The sequence below is a fragment of the Falco cherrug genome, chromosome 10 (genome assembly GCF_023634085.1).
Source record: "Falco cherrug isolate bFalChe1 chromosome 10, bFalChe1.pri, whole genome shotgun sequence".
NCBI lineage: Eukaryota > Metazoa > Chordata > Aves > Falconiformes > Falconidae > Falco > Falco cherrug.
In genome coordinates, this window is record NC_073706.1 from 3,588,370 (window position 1) to 3,604,435 (window position 16,066).

Here is a 16,066-nt window from a genome sequence, read left to right on the forward strand (position 1 = left end):
CTAGATATTGAGGTCTTCAAAGTGCATCAGCAAGTGGTTGTTAGGGGAGGAATGTTGAGCTGAACCCATTACTGAGAAGAGAAAACATCCAGAAGCTATATGGGACCTTTGTGTCTATTCTATTTCTCCCCGTCTTGTCCGGATTTAGACCCATTACATTGTAAGACTAAAAACTCCCAGATGAGAGCTGAGACATAAAGACACAAGGGTTGTTTTGCTTTGCCTTGCAGAGGGGCACTTTCTTTTCCTTTCTTTTCTCCTCCTGAGTGTATTATTAGAGGAGGAGGTCAGCACTGACAGGAGTGCTCATCCTGGTGCTACTTTGGACACATCCCCCACCTGCAGTGAAGCATCTTCCCACTTATGCACCACGGTTGTAAAGTCTTGTAATGGTCCATTAAAAACTGTTGAGTTAATGACAAAAGACAGTAAAGAAATCTGCTGCATTTCCTTTGTGCTCTGAATACCATATGCTTTGGGCTGGAAGGCTGCGAATTAATCAGAGAATTTTGTGGTGGAAAAGGTGAACAACAGAGAGAGATTAACGGAGCTTTCAGCTGAAGCACAGGTGGAGAGCACTTCTCGGCCACAGACAGCGATAACGCATAGAATTAAAAAAACCCACATGTCAGTATTGGATTTAGCAAAGAAGACTTTTCATCTTCCAAGTGGTTTTGTTCCATGGTTTCTTCTGTGGTGCCAGAATTCTTGCTTGTCTGTGAAAAGTCCACGGTATGTGATCCTGAGGTGATGGGACATATCACACCTTGCTGTTAAGCAGTTTTCAAGGCACAGTCCATGATCAGTGGGGATAGAAAGAGGACGACAGTGGGTCCTTGAAAAGGCAAATCATCCTTTTGTACCAGAACTGGGTTGAATCTTTTAAAAAGTTGTCTGTGATTTTCCATTGACTATGCGGGGAACATTGACAGCCAGTTTAGACTAGCTACGTAATATTTAGATGGCGAAAGTTCTGTGAGATTAATCCAGTGCTGGTGACAAAATAAGATGTGGAAAAATTGCAATGATATTTCAAATGATCACTAATGGGAATTTTGACAGAAGTTTGAAATGATAACATTTTTGCACTAAAATGGAAGCACAGTACTTTTTGGTGAAATTCTTGTCATTTTTGAAATCTGTCTTAAGACCAATTTTCATTCAATGTACTCTTCATTACCAATTCAGAGTTCTGCTAACTTACATACAGACTATAGTAAACAAGGAGAAATAAAATCATTTATACATTTATTAAAATATATTTCTATGTTTTGCAGTTCTGAATGTTACTGACATACAGTTTCATTCTGTTTCTCCCTCCATTTTTAGTTTCTTATAATCCATTCCTAACACATGGTGATACGATGTCTGATAGGTCTACGGAAGAGTTGGGCAACACGTTCATTTCAGTGTGCCGAATATGTAGCTGCCTTGGCTAGTGTAGTCCAGGGGATAGGGTGCAGAATTGGAAATAAATGTTAACCATTGAGAGAAGATATCATGCTGTTCTTTAAAAAGTTATTTAAAATTTGTAGATGAAAAAAACTTAAGTGCAAGATTGTTACTGCTAATAACATAATAAATTGCACTGGGTTTTGCCCCCTCTCAATTAAAAAAAAAAAAAGCCAAATCCCAATTTTTGGAGGGAAAAGGGGGATTTATAAGGTAAGTTACTTCATGAACTTTTATCCAGACTGTGCTCATGAACTTATGAACAAAATTAAAGACACCTTTAAGGCATCGTTAATATTTTGTGTGTTTACCATATACACAGATGTGTGTGTGTGTGTGGGGGTTTCTGCTCCACTGTTCACATTTATAAGAGAAATACATCTTTCACAGGAATTAATCTCATTTTTGTAAAATATGCAATGAAATATTTTGAATTCTGTCCTCCTGAAGCAAAGTTCAGCTAAAAGTACTTTTTATTCAGTCCCAAAATATAATTGGACCTAAACCTGAATGTCTCCTTTTTTAAAAAAAATATTTCATTTCCAATGATCATTTCTTCATCCTTTATTGTTTTTCACAGATAGAATAACCATATTTGACTTAAAGCAAAAAAAACCCCCAACAACCAAAACCACTTTTTACAACTAGAGAGCATCTTTTCTTTATCCGTAATTGTCTTAAATCTGTAGACCTCTCCTGCCATCTCCTTCTCAGGTCTTTCCCATCTAGCTTCCTCAGGAGGTGTTCAGCCTGTCTGTTTTAAGTTTTTAACTAAAGCGTGGCTCAAAGAGCTGAAACTTAATTTGGGGGTTTGGTTCTATGAAATGAAGAGAGGCAGATTCTTCCTTGAGGGCTAGTCACAGCACTTCAGCGACACTCTGTGCACAGACAGTGTCTTTGTTCCACTTAAAAAATCAACCTGAGATTCTTTTCACTTGTCATGAGGGTCATTTTTGGTCTTTCTGCTTTTTAGTTCTATTGTTGCAATAAGTTAAGACTTCATAACGTTATTATATCATGGCATCACAAGAGGAGTTAGTAAATGTTCCCTTCCCAACCATTCGCTCTAGGGAGGGGGGTTCTTTGCTTTTGTTCTGTGTGATTCTTAACTAGCTTAGTTTGCTGCCTTGAATTTCAAGTGTGAAATTGTCTGCAGGAGTTTTTGTGTATTTCATCTACGTGTCCGGTTTAATCAGCTCTTTGTCTGTCTTTGTGAATTGCTTTAAGTATAAATTCTTTTGTTGTCTGTCTACCCACATGATTTACTGCAACTCCTAGTGCAGTTGCCTTGAGCGCAGGTAATTGTCTAGAGCTGGGAACGACATCAGCGCTCTGAGAAATATACCTACTTCCACTGCGTCTACAAAGGTTATATTTATTAATACAAATATAACAGAGCTTTTGATTGATTCACCTGCATAACCTTTTCTGAATGCAAATACAGTATTTGATAAATGCAGCAATGTGGTTGTATTTTTTGTGTGTGAAAATCTCACCCAAAGAATGCAAAGAATATGAGAATCATTCCTTTACATAACCCAATGAGTGTTTAATATATATCCAAATCTTGGATTTCAGAACTGTGTGCACATCTGTCATTACAATTATCTGTTCCTGCATTTAATTGTCATGACTAACCCCTTTTTGACTGCAGAATCACACCTCATACTTTTATGTTTCATTGCTATGATTCTTTTTAATTGAATGTAAAACATACTTAGGCTCGTATTTTACTAAGTGCTTCTAAACATCAATGTTTAACTGACCAAGGCCTATGGTCTATACAGCTGGTAGAGGGGAAATAAATTTAATGGACTCGATATTATACTACTTTTAAAAAATCCTTTAAAAATGAGCCCGGCATGGCCAGCAGTGACCTCTGTAACCCAGTAGCCTTTGCCAAGCAACTGGCCCTTAAGTAGCAGTTCTGCAATGAATTGCACGCCAGTGCTGGGATTGCCAGACCAGATCAGACCAACAGCCCAGCTCGCGCCGTATCTCCTGTGACAGAGCCCAGCACCAGCTGTTCCAGGGAAAGATCAAAATATTCCCTTGGTGGAACATCATGACATAATCTGCCTGCTGGGGTAGTTCCTTTATGCATTGAGCTGTAGAGCATGCTGGGAGATGAAAAGATTGATATCTAGTATATTATTGCCTTATTTAAAGTAACTTTGAACATCCTCAAAAACATGAATGTTTCTAATTTGGGGGGGAAGGTGTTTCAGGTTTTTTTGTGTTGTGGTTTTTTTGGGGGTTGTTTTTTTTTTAGCACTGCCTCGATGCCGTTTTGCTGCCGAGTTCCGTGGGCTGGGTAAAGGAACAGTGCTTTGATTGCCTTCAGTGTTTCCTTTTAGATTTCTGGGTCACCCCATTTCTGACTTGCAGGATTTAATTTGCTGGTTTACCCTCCTTTAATTTCCTATACCTCTGTCATATTTTTATCCTGATCTTGACAGTTTTAGCTCTTGCCTCAGTTTCCATAGACCAGATTAAGCCAGGGAGGCTGTTACTTCCAAGCATGAAGATGGCTTTTGTCATGGATATACATCCTGAAAAGATCTGTCCCAAGACCCCCAAACCAAGCAACAATTGTGGTCTGTCTAAAAGCTCTATAAGGATTATGGTGACAGCTGAGAATTTAATGAACACAGAGTATGAATGAACACTGAGCTAAGGATCTAAATGTTATATCTTAAACACAAGAGAAAAGGCTTGTAGGAACAGGAATACCTGTGATATCCCTTTTTTTGTTGTTTTGGGAGTTTTTTGTGTGTTTTTGTTTGTTTTGTTTTGTTTTGTTTTGTTATTGTAAGTATTCAATTACCCTCTTGCAGGAATCACCAGATAAAATAAAACACTTGGAAACTCCTCTTTATCGTTACTGTCACTTTTTTTTCTTTCCTTCTTTCAGATGATCATTCAAGAGTGAGATTGCAACTGCTGGATGGGGACCCTCACTCTGACTACATAAACGCCAATTACATAGACGTAAGGCTCCTGGACATTCCCCCTATGACAAACACTCCTGCTGACAAGTCTGCTTATGAATTTGGTGCATCTGACATATGGACAGACTGGTGATCTGATATGAGTGACAGCTGAACATTATATAAACACCGTGTTGTGACAGGGAGAAGGTTCTCGGTCTCAGTTTATTCTGTCTGACCAATCTGGACAGATGGAGATTTCCTGTATTTGACAGATCCACCAACAGAACTGGAATGTGTGCTAAACGATGTATGCAGAAATCAATATCAGCCCTTTGCAATAGCATTAGTAGATATCTGAGACTTATCTACTTCTTACAAAGTTGTAGTGCAGAAGGCGTGTAAATAGATTGAAATTTATTTTTTTTAGTGTTGTAAAATAACATTCTAAAAGCAGCCTCCCTTCTACACAGGGAATGATCAAATGAGCATGTGTTTCTTGTATGCATCTTTGAAACATTACGGGCATGACAATGTTCACAAGAGTTTTGTTAAATGATGAAAAATGCACCTAATAAAGTTACATGAGACTGATCCACAGCATTTTCATACAGATGCACATGCATACCTTTTTTTTCAGACAAGAAAGTGCAGCTTTCAGAGTTGCCCACAGCTTAGTTATAGGATTGTGTTTTCCTGAAGAAATCATAACTATCCTAATCCTGTTTTCTCTTTGGCATAATGAGATCTTATCATTCAGCCTGAGTGAGATACCATCACTTCAGACCTCATCGGGCAACATAGTTGCCTGTCTTCATTCATTCAATAACCAGTGTTAGTACACTGTTAAGAGTGCAGCAGTTGTTGGTACCTGGAGGGTATAAAATACATGGTGTGCTTTGTCTCAACTGTGATCTCGCAGTGTCACATATTTTCTTTTCTTCCAGGGTTACCACCGGCCTCGCCATTACATTGCAACTCAAGGCAAGCTCATTCTTGTATGTCTCTATAGTTGTAAAACCACTGCCGTTTTAAACTGTGGTAAGAGCTGTTTATAAAGTGACGTCTTCTATTTTGGGGAACATCTGAAAACTTGGTAAGAGGTAAGAAGGGAAGGGTACAGGATGTTCCAAGATCTTTAAGGCACTCAAATGCAAAACCTCAGCTACAGGAATAAAAAATGCTACAGACTTAGAGGTGGCAGTACAATCTAGAATGTGTCCTTTGTGCATCAAGTATGAGATTAGGACTAAAATGGACTTTATGGATCTTGGATTTACCTTCTGGAGTGAAATTGCTTGAGGAGGGCGGTATGAATAAACCTGTGACTGATGAACTTTCGGTTACTATGAACTGGTAGGAAATGCATTTGAACACCACCTTCTGTAAGGTAGTTGATGAGTTTCTTAAGCCAGGGAGGAGAAGAAAAAAAAAAGAAAAAACACAATTCAATGCTGAGAGTTAGATGAAACACCACCTTAGTCCTGTTCTTTACAACAGGGTGCTGTTTTCCTGCATCACTGGCCAAACTCTTATGCCATGACAGCTTCCTCTACCATTACTTGTCCTCATTTTTTGTGCCTACCTTACCTGCACATGGGATGTTCACACACATGACTCTATTCTTAAATTCTGCTTTGTGGCTGGCTTGTCCCTGTTTAGAAGAGTAAAGAAACATGTTAGAGTAGAACTGGCATTTGAGGATGTGTAGGTAAAGGGAATGCAGCAAGGCAGAGAACGTGGAGGCTGGGCAGAGTGGGTGGAAGGAACCCATGGGAGGATCTCATTGACACTGTAGAAGAGAGGAAGGAAACAAGGTCAGAGAGAGGCTGTAGGCTAGCAAACCTCTTGTGAGTACTGGCTGTTTGGCTGCTGGAACCTGAAATATTTCTCTATAGGGGAACTTCAGACTCAATGTTTCCTTCTTCCTTTGTAATTAATAAATAAAGTGTGTGGAGGAATTTTAGTGGTGCATGAGGTACAAATTTTGATACAGCCTCAATTACAGAGTCACTGCAGGGTACATCCATGTCCCATCACTTATACATGATAATCTACTGGAGCCATCTCGAATACTTACAGCGAAGCCATCACCTTTGTTCCCAGTGTGCTAGAACCTTTAACAACCCCTGCAAGGAAGTAACTGATCTCTTAAAGAGCTCCAAGCTGTTTGTGTCTGTAACCCCGAATCGCAGAGCAATGCTGTGAAAGGGAGAGTAGGATCCTGTGGGTACAGGGCAATGGTTGTGGAACAGCTGAAAAAGAGTTGTTGGCATTCGATACACTCTCTTAAGATGTCCTTTTGTCTTTTCTCCTGCCCCAGGGCCGATGCAAGAGACAGTGAAGGATTTCTGGAGAATGATTTGGCAAGAAAACTCTGCCAGTGTTGTCATGGTCACCAACTTGGTGGAAGTGGGCAGGGTAAGGGTACCACTTTCCCAACCTATAAAACCAAACCACCACTGAGTATAAGATGTTCAGGGCAGCTCAGCCAGTGAAAAGCCTTTTGCTTACTGTAGTAAAGGAATGAATTAAGCCACTCTGGGTTTTCCTCTGAAATGTTAGATTTTGTAATACTTAGCTGCTTCCCTTCTAGGCTAATAAGGATCGTGTTCCTGGTGTAAGTCTTGGCTTTAGCAGAGTTATACAAATTTATTCTAGCTGAGAAGCTGTCTCCTTTTTCAGCACAGAAGGAAAAATGTACTTTGTAATAATTATTCTTTATCTGTGTAATTTGAATACATCTCTACCCACAAAAATCTGGAGGGGCCAGAATGTGTGACTGGTGTTCAAACTATCAAAAGAGCTCTTTAAATGACAGTTCAAAGCCCGGTGTTTCCAGTCACTTCAGAAGATGATGTTCCGTGGTGGTATGAGGTTGTGCACAGCTGGATCCTGGGGCCACCCAGCAGCACTGGCCTCCTCAACACCCACTGCCTCACTCTCTTGGGTTCAGATGAGCCAGAAGTCCCTGTTGCAGCACAAGGCAGTTGCTAAAGCCCATGACGGGAGCAAATGTGAATAACTCAAATGACGTAGGCTAGACTTTATAAAAAAAGGCATGTCTGGGTGACTTTCCCCAGCATATTGTTCCCACTCCTGGTGGTCTTTGGTTTAGAGGCGTCCTCAGCCAGAAGCTGGAGCCCTTAAAAGTTTTGTCCTGATGTTTATCACCTTCCATTGCTTTGGTACTAAGAAAAATTTCAATTATAGTTTACTCACAGCCGTTAGTAATTCAGCTGCTTTGGGTTTCATTTCCTTTAGATCTCGTGGTTGGATGCCAGCTGGTTCTGTTCATTTATTGTTATTCTATTTTACCTTCTACTGACACTGTTTGAAATAAACACCTCTGTGTAAAAAGCCCAACAAACCTACATTAATCTTTTTTTAATATTTATAAACCCTCTTCTGGTTATGACTGGAACTGGATCATGAAACCTGGTTCACAGTAGCTAATTGCTTCAGCTTTTACAGGTACAGTTCTACTCTTTCATGCTACAGCATTTAATAATTTGGTAGTGTTTGTTAGCCTAAATATCCCTTGTAGACCTTCACAGCCTTGGCTGTAATGTCTACTATTAGTTTTGCACATGGCTTCTAAAAGCGGCTAAGCTTGGGTTATGTTTACTTGATCAGGAGATTTCTTTCTCAAGCCTTAGCTGAGATCTGTGACAGCTGGTCAAATGTCAAATTTGTGTCCTCATCTGATAAGGAAAGCTTACAGTCAAACAATTTTAATGTATCAACAGGTATCTCACAGTCCCTGTGAAGTGAAATTCTTTGGCTAAACAGAGAGAGTTACAGTAGCAATAGCAAGACCCTGGAGTTTTTTTAAAGGGGATGGTGGTAGTGATGGCCAGCTATTCTGTAAACCTGATGGATGGTCAGGGCATGTATGTAAATTTAAGGAAGGCTATTTTAAAGAAGAAGTGCAAAAGGCATCCTCTTCCATTTGTATTGACAACAGAGGAAACGGGGGAAAAAAATCCTCCCTGTGGTTTCTATGTGTGGTAAAAGAATTGTGATCTAATTTATGCAGGTAATTTTGATAAGGTCTGTACATCAGAAGAAAGCCCAATTTGTGTTGGCTTCAGCTTGTAAGCGGTGTAAAATGTAGGTCAGCTCTGACTGAGCTGGAGCCAGTTCCTCTCAATATTTCCTTTTTTCCCCTCAGGTAAAGTGTGTTCGGTACTGGCCAGATGACACAGAGGTCTATGGAGATATTAAAGTCACATTAATTGAGACAGAACCATTGGCAGAGTATGTCATACGCACATTTACTGTACAAAAGGTAAGGAAATCTTCAGTCAGCTGAAATTTTGATACAAAACTTAAAATCCATGTTCAGAAATGTGAGCTCTGGGAAAGATATGCAGAATGCTCTTGGAGATGAGAGCTGCTACTATTTGGACAGGTTTCACTTCAGAAACCTAAATTTTTGACAGAGGTTCCAATTTTGGACAAATGATTTTACATGAACATCTTGATGTAGCCACAAAAGTAGAATCCACAGTGCATGAAGTTTAAATGCATCCAAAAGCTGGCAGACAGTTGACGGTGTGCCAGGAATAATAACTGTCATGTTTCACAGTGGCAAATTACAGATGAAAAAAGGTGTCAGTTAAACTTGATGCCAGGTAGGGTCCCCTTTCAACAGAAATAAAAATATAATAAAGAGAGGAGTGTAAAAATTATCCCCAAATTGGCAGGATTTGTAAGACTTTTGTTACTTGTAATTAGAAATTGGAACTCTAAGTGTCAGAGTATTCCAGGTCTGTCCAAATTACTCTCCAAACACTCAGTAAGTGGTTTTAAAGCTTTTCAAAAATTCCTGCTAAATGAACTTCAGCCACACTGGGAATATTGTTCCAGTTTTCTAATACATTAGCTCCATATTTCATTAAATCACTGAAAAACTTGGTAAGAGATGCCAATGCCAGAATCTGACAGTTAGAGGACCTGCTGCTGGATTCCACCTACCTTTCTCATATGATAAAATGTCACAGCCAGCTGATGCTTCTGTGTCGCCCTTTGCAGGGCATGTACAGGTGGCGTCAGTTGTCATGTACCAGTAACAGCCTCACCAGAAAAGCAAAGTGCTGGGTCTGGGTACCAGTTTCTGCCCTCTTCATCACCAGCTGTATTCTTAAAGTGCTTTTTTTTTTTGGCAGGAGATGGCAGAAAGTCTGCAATTGCCTGGGGTGTGCCCACTCTCTAGGTGTTCATTCCCCAGGCTGTTACTTCATTGCCTCAGAAAGGGTTTAAGTTTGGTGGTTTATGGCCATAACGCTAAAAGAGGCTGGATAAATGCAGCCGTGGTGTGATAGGGCTGAAGTCATCCTTTAAAGTTGTTTAATTTCCTGGGTGTGAATTGTAAGACTGCTGGTTTGAATTGGGAGCTGGCATTCAGCTTTGTAATCCTCAGCTGTGTGTTACCCACTTCGTTTGTAATTGGAGTTCAGCTTGAAATCTCTCGGCGTGAGAAGCGGCATAGCGCACATCCCACGTGGAACGAGAGAGAGCTCGATGCTTGCTCAGCCTCTGCATGAGGTAGAGGAGCAGTGAGCAGAATACACTGATTGCCATCTGATAGAAGAAAAATAAGAGGCTGTGTTGTCTCCTCAGAAAGGCTACCATGAGATCCGAGAGATTCGGCAGTTCCACTTCACCAGCTGGCCGGACCACGGGGTTCCTTGCTATGCCACAGGCCTCCTGGGCTTTGTTCGCCAAGTGAAGTTTCTCAACCCGCCAGAAGCAGGACCCATTGTGGTACACTGCAGGTATGCCAGCTCTTTGTCTGAGCCTTTCCTGCAGCGGCTTTTTCAGCTTTTTTTTCATTTTTTTATTCTCATCTGGCAATAATCAACTATGTTTTGTTTGTTAAAGAGTATAATTTGTGGGCTTCACCAGGAAACAAAGTGGAATTTGATTTTCTTTTCTAAAGTGGCAGCTCTGGAGCCTAACTGAATTGGAGATGAAATAAAGAGGTCAGAGAGGGTCATTCAAATGGAGAAGACTCTCTGGTGGCCTGTAGTCTCTTAGATGTTCATAGCAGGAAAGTAGTAAATATCTGGGACAGTCATTCCAGTTGTTATCTACAGCAGACCTCACGGGGCAGAAGGGACAATGCCTACAAAAAGAAAAGGAATTTTAAAGCAACTTTGCTTTTCATAGCCACATGCACTGCTTTGTCCCAGCACCAGCAGCCTTACCTGAGCCATTAGCCTGCCTTGGGTCTGGATGCCAACCGTTGTGCATCCTGGCCTCCTCAAAGCCCAGGAGCTGGAAGGGGAATGTCAGACTTAAAAATTTGCCCAGTGCCTTCCAGCTAGTAAATAAAAGGGGAATGTCAGAGGAATCCTTGCTGCTTGGTTTACAGTTGTGAAAATTCAGATATTGAATCCCATGCGTGCTAACTCCCTGGCTGCTGCTGTCACTGGTGAGGGCTCTTCTGCACCCTTTTCTTTCCACTGAGCTTAAAGCCCAACTGTGCAAGATGCTATATGGATACGCAGAAGTGTCCTTGAGGCAAAGAACTCATCGCGTGAAGTGTGATCGGGCACGCTGTGGAGGGTGGGAGACCAGGCACGCACACAGCCTGGCATCACAGTTAGGTTTTGCAATGATGCAAAATTGCAAGGAAAGGTTTTGCTACAAAACCCAAATTTGGGTTTGTTGCAGCTGCTTCTGCAGTGCTCAGGGCACGTGTCTTATGGCGGAGACGTGGCTGGAGCAGGGCTGTGAGAGCAGAGCGAGCTGTCCCAAAGACTCACCCCCAATACATCCACAGACACTCACCGCTGAGTGCCGTGCTGTGTGATCAGGAAGACGGACAGAATACATCCCACACAGACTTTAGAAAGGAAAATCAATTAGGTCTTACCTTTTTCAAACAGATTTTGGGGTGGGTGGGTGTTTTTTGTTTTGTTTTTTAGCAAGTAGTAAATCAGTTTTACAATAAAATGCAGCTAAGCCTGAGGAGCTGGCAGGAGGGAATTCATTTAGAGCTCAGGGCCTGAATTTGCTACCTTGGTGCAGTGACATGGGTCTGGCCCTGGAAGGAGTCCGAACCTGATACATTGTCACCAAGAAAGCAAGGAGAAATTTTTCATCCTTCACATTTTAATGAATAAATGCCATTTCCTCTCCGTTATTTATCTGCTTTTGAATTTTAATGACTTGCTTTAAGTGGTAATTACCAAATTCTCCCTACCGATGCCTGGCTGGATAATATCGCTGTTCGATATTTATGAAGTGCCAGGATTCTCTAAATATAGAAATGTTATAACTATTTGTTAAAATTCTGAAAAGCTGTGAGATAAAGGGAGAGGAAATGCCACTTATTCATTAAAATTCTACAAATGAAAAATATCTTCCCTCTATTCAGCAGTTGATTAATCTGGTCCATTAATTTATGGTCATTCATATCTCCTTGCTTTCGGCTCTGCTGGAGTTTTCATGCAACTGAAGTTTCCCTGATCTGAGCTGAGTTTTCCTTCTTCCTTTGGAGTAATGTGAAGAGACGTTCTCCTCTCTCTATCCTTCACACCTAAACAACTTGGATGATTTCCCAGGAGGGAAGGAGGGCACAGTGACAACACAGTTTTGCAGGAGATGGTCCAATTCTCACAAGCAGCGGGGGGCTCTAAACTGAAAGTTTTGAGTAGCCTCGAGCTCCTTCCTCTGTAATTTTACAATCCACAACAAGAAATCACCCTCCTCGGGACCCAATATCCTCTGGATTAAAAAGGGAAAAGAAACGTTTGAAGTGGAAGACTGAGCCCCTTTCATCATGGCCACTTGAGTAAACATGTGCATGCCTTTTAAAGAGTCCCATGGCAGAAAATTTCTGGAATTGTGTCTATTTGCAGCCTGGAGGCTGCTCTCCCACATCCCGTGTGATGAGAAGTGTGCAGGTGAAACAACCTGTACAATCATGAAGGTTATTTTCATGGAGGATTTTTTTTTGTTGATAAGAACACAATTTTTTTTTTTCCTGCTCCCTGGGTCCATTCCCCTTTCAGGAAAGATTGTTTCACCTCATTCTCTGAAATCCTAAGCTAATTTAGCTACACACAAGAATCATCCCAATAGGAAGAGGGAAGCAGCTTCCAAGAGAAGACAGATGTGTCTGTGATAAGAGTTCTTTTCTCCGCCATAGAGCCCTGCCTCTCTACGGTCCTTTGATCATGCAGACCCTCATGTTTTTTTCTTTTTTCTTTTTTTTTTTTTTTTTTTCTTAGCGCTGGGGCTGGGAGAACAGGGTGCTTTATTGCCATCGACATCATGCTTGACATGGCAGAGAATGAAGGTGTGGTGGATATATTTAACTGCGTGCGAGAGCTGCGATCCCAAAGGGTCAATTTGGTACAGACGGAGGTAGGTGCCAGCAGGTCTCCTCTGACAAGGTGCTGCTTTTCTGTCAGCTTCTCTGCTCAACAGGAGCCCAGCAATTCATTAAGTCAAAACTTGCTTGCTCTGTGATGTGATTATACAGAACTTTTTGTAGCTAAACATGTCCAGATGTGCACCAAATCACATTCACTGGCAGCTACTCAGGGCCTGCAAGACAGAAGAGCAAGCCTTGAAGTTTTTCTCTTAGCATTGTTGATTAATTTCGTTCTCACAGTAGAAAAAAGCTAGGTCCTGAATCCTCTCATGACTCATTCATAGGTATACTGCAGACTTCAATAGCACCTACTTTATATCAATTGCAAGCTAAACAAATGAAACATCCTTGAATCAAGCTCTGGGTGCTGATTAAGCAAGCTGCTCCATCACGTAGCGTCTAGCAGCTGTGCAAACTGCTGTGGAACGTTACTCTGCTGCACAGGTTGTATGCGTGTGCTTCAACGCCTTCCCCTCCTGAGGGACAGGACAATAGGCTGCAACAGAGAAGCGTTTTTAACTTTGTTGGACTTCTCCTATTCAGTTCAGGGAACGAGCTTTACCCGGGATACCAAGAGTCCAGAGGTTTTGAAAAGACAGATGGAGCAGACACGTTAGCTCAGTTGTTTCTCTGGCGTTATCACAGGTCCAAAGCGCAATCCGTTCCTGACCGCCGCCTCGTGATTGTGAACAGAAAAACTTCACACCCTGATTTCCTCCTTGGTCCACCCCCATCTTGTCTCAGTGTTCCTGAGAGTGGTGACTTCCCATTTTACTTGTAAATTTGACATGAATACATGAGACCTCACATTCAGTGATGGATGAAATATGCTCACAAAGCTGTCACATAGCACACTGTAATTTGTCTCCACATGAAACAGAGCCAAATATGCATATTGAGCATGCTTTAAGAAAAAAAAAATAAAAAAACCAAACCCAAAAACCAAAAAAAACCTGTGATATTTCATGATCTGTATTCATGATCTGTATTGAAAATATGGTTTTAATATCTTTATCTCCTCCCCTGTGCAGGAGCAGTATGTATTTGTCCATGATGCCATTTTGGAGGCATGTCTCTGTGGCAACACGGCCATTCCAGTTTGTGAGTTTAGATCCATATATTACAATATCAGCAGACTAGATCCACAGACGAATTCCAGCCAGATAAAAGATGAGTTTCAGGTAATTTCATATGTCTCAATCATTGCAGTTGCCGTATTAAAAGTGTTTAAATAATTTCTGTGTGTCATTTTACAATATCCAACAGAGCAGAGAAGGAGGACACTGAGCCAAGGTCTGATTTCAGCTGATTTTTATTGTTTTGCTACTGGATAGAGCAGAGATTTGGTTTTGAGGATGGATTTTTCAGCCCTCAGCAAGGAAAAACATTCCCCTTCAGTAAAGCGAGGGTACTAATTTTCATACATAGTGTCGTACTTCTCATTTCAACAAATATCTTGTTGTTTATTTTCTTCTGTAATTTATGCAGAAACATTTATGCCTTAAGGTCCCTTATTATCCGTTCTTGTGGTTCATATGCTGCTTCTGAGTCTTGACAATCAACTTGCTGATGTCCTTCCATACAAAGGAGGATGTGAGCTCGGCGAGCATTACTTTCACTACTACTAATTTTCAATGAACTGAATCCCTCGGTTCACTACAGATGTTTTGCCAGCTACATGGTGATGAGAACTGAAATGACATACAGCAAATACACAAGCAAAATACTGCTGCAGTGCAGTTTGCCTGGAACAAGTAATGAAATGGGAACCTCTCCACCTTTTGCTATCGTCGTTGCTTATCCCTGCCTAATAAATGGGCTTGGGGTACAAAGCCATGAGTCCCGTGATGTTGTATCTTGTGCACTGCAGAGGACTCACCCTGCAGAACGCTGAACTAAAGTTTCCAGTCTTATTTCCCATTTATGTGTAAATCCCTTTAGGATTTTCAGCCAACACCTATGTACAGAAAAAAACATAATATTGTGGGGAAATATGGGGCAAGGTGAGTTTGACGGGAAAGAGAGACCAACCTCTGCTGTTTGTTAAGACTCCATTCTTCTTTGTCAGCAATAAAAAGGTGGTGATTCCTTTAATTGTAGGAAATGCCCACCTCCTTTCCCAGCAAAGCATCTTTTGCAGTAAGATAATGTCTTTCTGGAGCCGGTTGGAGTCGGATGCCTCTTTTCCTCCCTCTCTGTGCAAAGGGAGAACGTGTGTTTTTTTTCTGAAACCTTACAGGGAATCATCAGGGTTGGTATAGTGAGATAAAGAATGTGGATCCCAACTGATGACAGTTCAATTAAAAAAAGATCTGGTTTTATCAAGTGATATCAGATCTGTAAAAGTGTTTCTGGTTCTGGATGCTTGGCATGAAAGAGCCAAAGCCTAACTTCATCAAATGCTGTAATGCTATTAAAAAAACCAAGTCACTGCTTGCTGGGCTTATTTTGTCATGAGATGAGACGAGATTTGTCGCCTGTGTGCTTGTTCTTTTGAGCTGCCAGGGGCTGGCAACTCCTGTGGGACGGAAATGCTCCGCTGTACTTTGCATAAGAGGTTCATTCTCTGTCTAGCTGTAGAATCTATTTTTACAGGATTTTGGCTCAGAGCATTCTTCAGTCCTAATTGTCTGGATGTAATGCAAAAGATGATATCTTTTGCTACAATCTTTTATGAACCGGTTGATCTAACTATAAATCTGCTGGTGCAATTTGTGTTATTTAGATCCCACTGGCCCTCATGTAAGGTTGGGTGTATTTCTCATGCACTACATGTTGTGTGAACATGCAAAAGTTCATTCTAGAGAGTTTTTTTCCACTGAGTAAGTACAGAGACAAGGGAGAGAGGGGGATGGCATAGAATAGACAGGAGTAAATGACTAACAAGTCACCTGCTTAATTATCTCAGAGATCTGAGATTTTGTGTTGCTTCCCCAGCCGAACCAGCTGCTTTCCATCTCTAGACAAAGGGACTGTTATATAGAACCTGCATAATTTAGAGCAACTATATTATGTCAGATTTTATACTTTGACTCATTCCTTTATCTTGAATTGTTTGATCCTCCTCTTTTTCCCATTCATAACCTTTCTGTGGCAGAAGTCAAGCGCTTGGTAAGAATTCTTGACCCATAAATATTTAGTGTTGCTCTGATGGCTGCAGAGGAGGTCACTGTTTGGCTGCACAGGCTTTGCTCAGGAAGACACTTAACGAGGGAAAGAAGGATGACATCAGAGCCACTGATCTACCACAACTTAAGGACAGTGTTAAGATGTGTCCCCTTTGATTTGCTATTTT

The 16,066-nt window shown here is 41.1% G+C and overlaps 1 protein-coding gene across 2 annotated transcripts in view; it reads left to right on the forward strand.

Moving 5' to 3' along the window:
- PTPRT (protein tyrosine phosphatase receptor type T) overlaps positions 1-16,066 on the forward strand; it is a 453,418-nt gene that overhangs the window by 425,401 nt on the left and 11,951 nt on the right. For both annotated transcript variants that reach the window (XM_055722799.1, XM_055722800.1), the window contains 7 exons: positions 4,367-4,443; positions 5,330-5,366; positions 6,706-6,803; positions 8,557-8,673; positions 10,008-10,162; positions 12,626-12,761; positions 13,803-13,952. In XM_055722799.1, the coding sequence (XP_055578774.1) occupies positions 4,367-4,443; positions 5,330-5,366; positions 6,706-6,803; positions 8,557-8,673; positions 10,008-10,162; positions 12,626-12,761; positions 13,803-13,952 (770 nt within the window). The remainder of the gene's footprint in view (positions 1-4,366; positions 4,444-5,329; positions 5,367-6,705; positions 6,804-8,556; positions 8,674-10,007; positions 10,163-12,625; positions 12,762-13,802; positions 13,953-16,066) is intronic.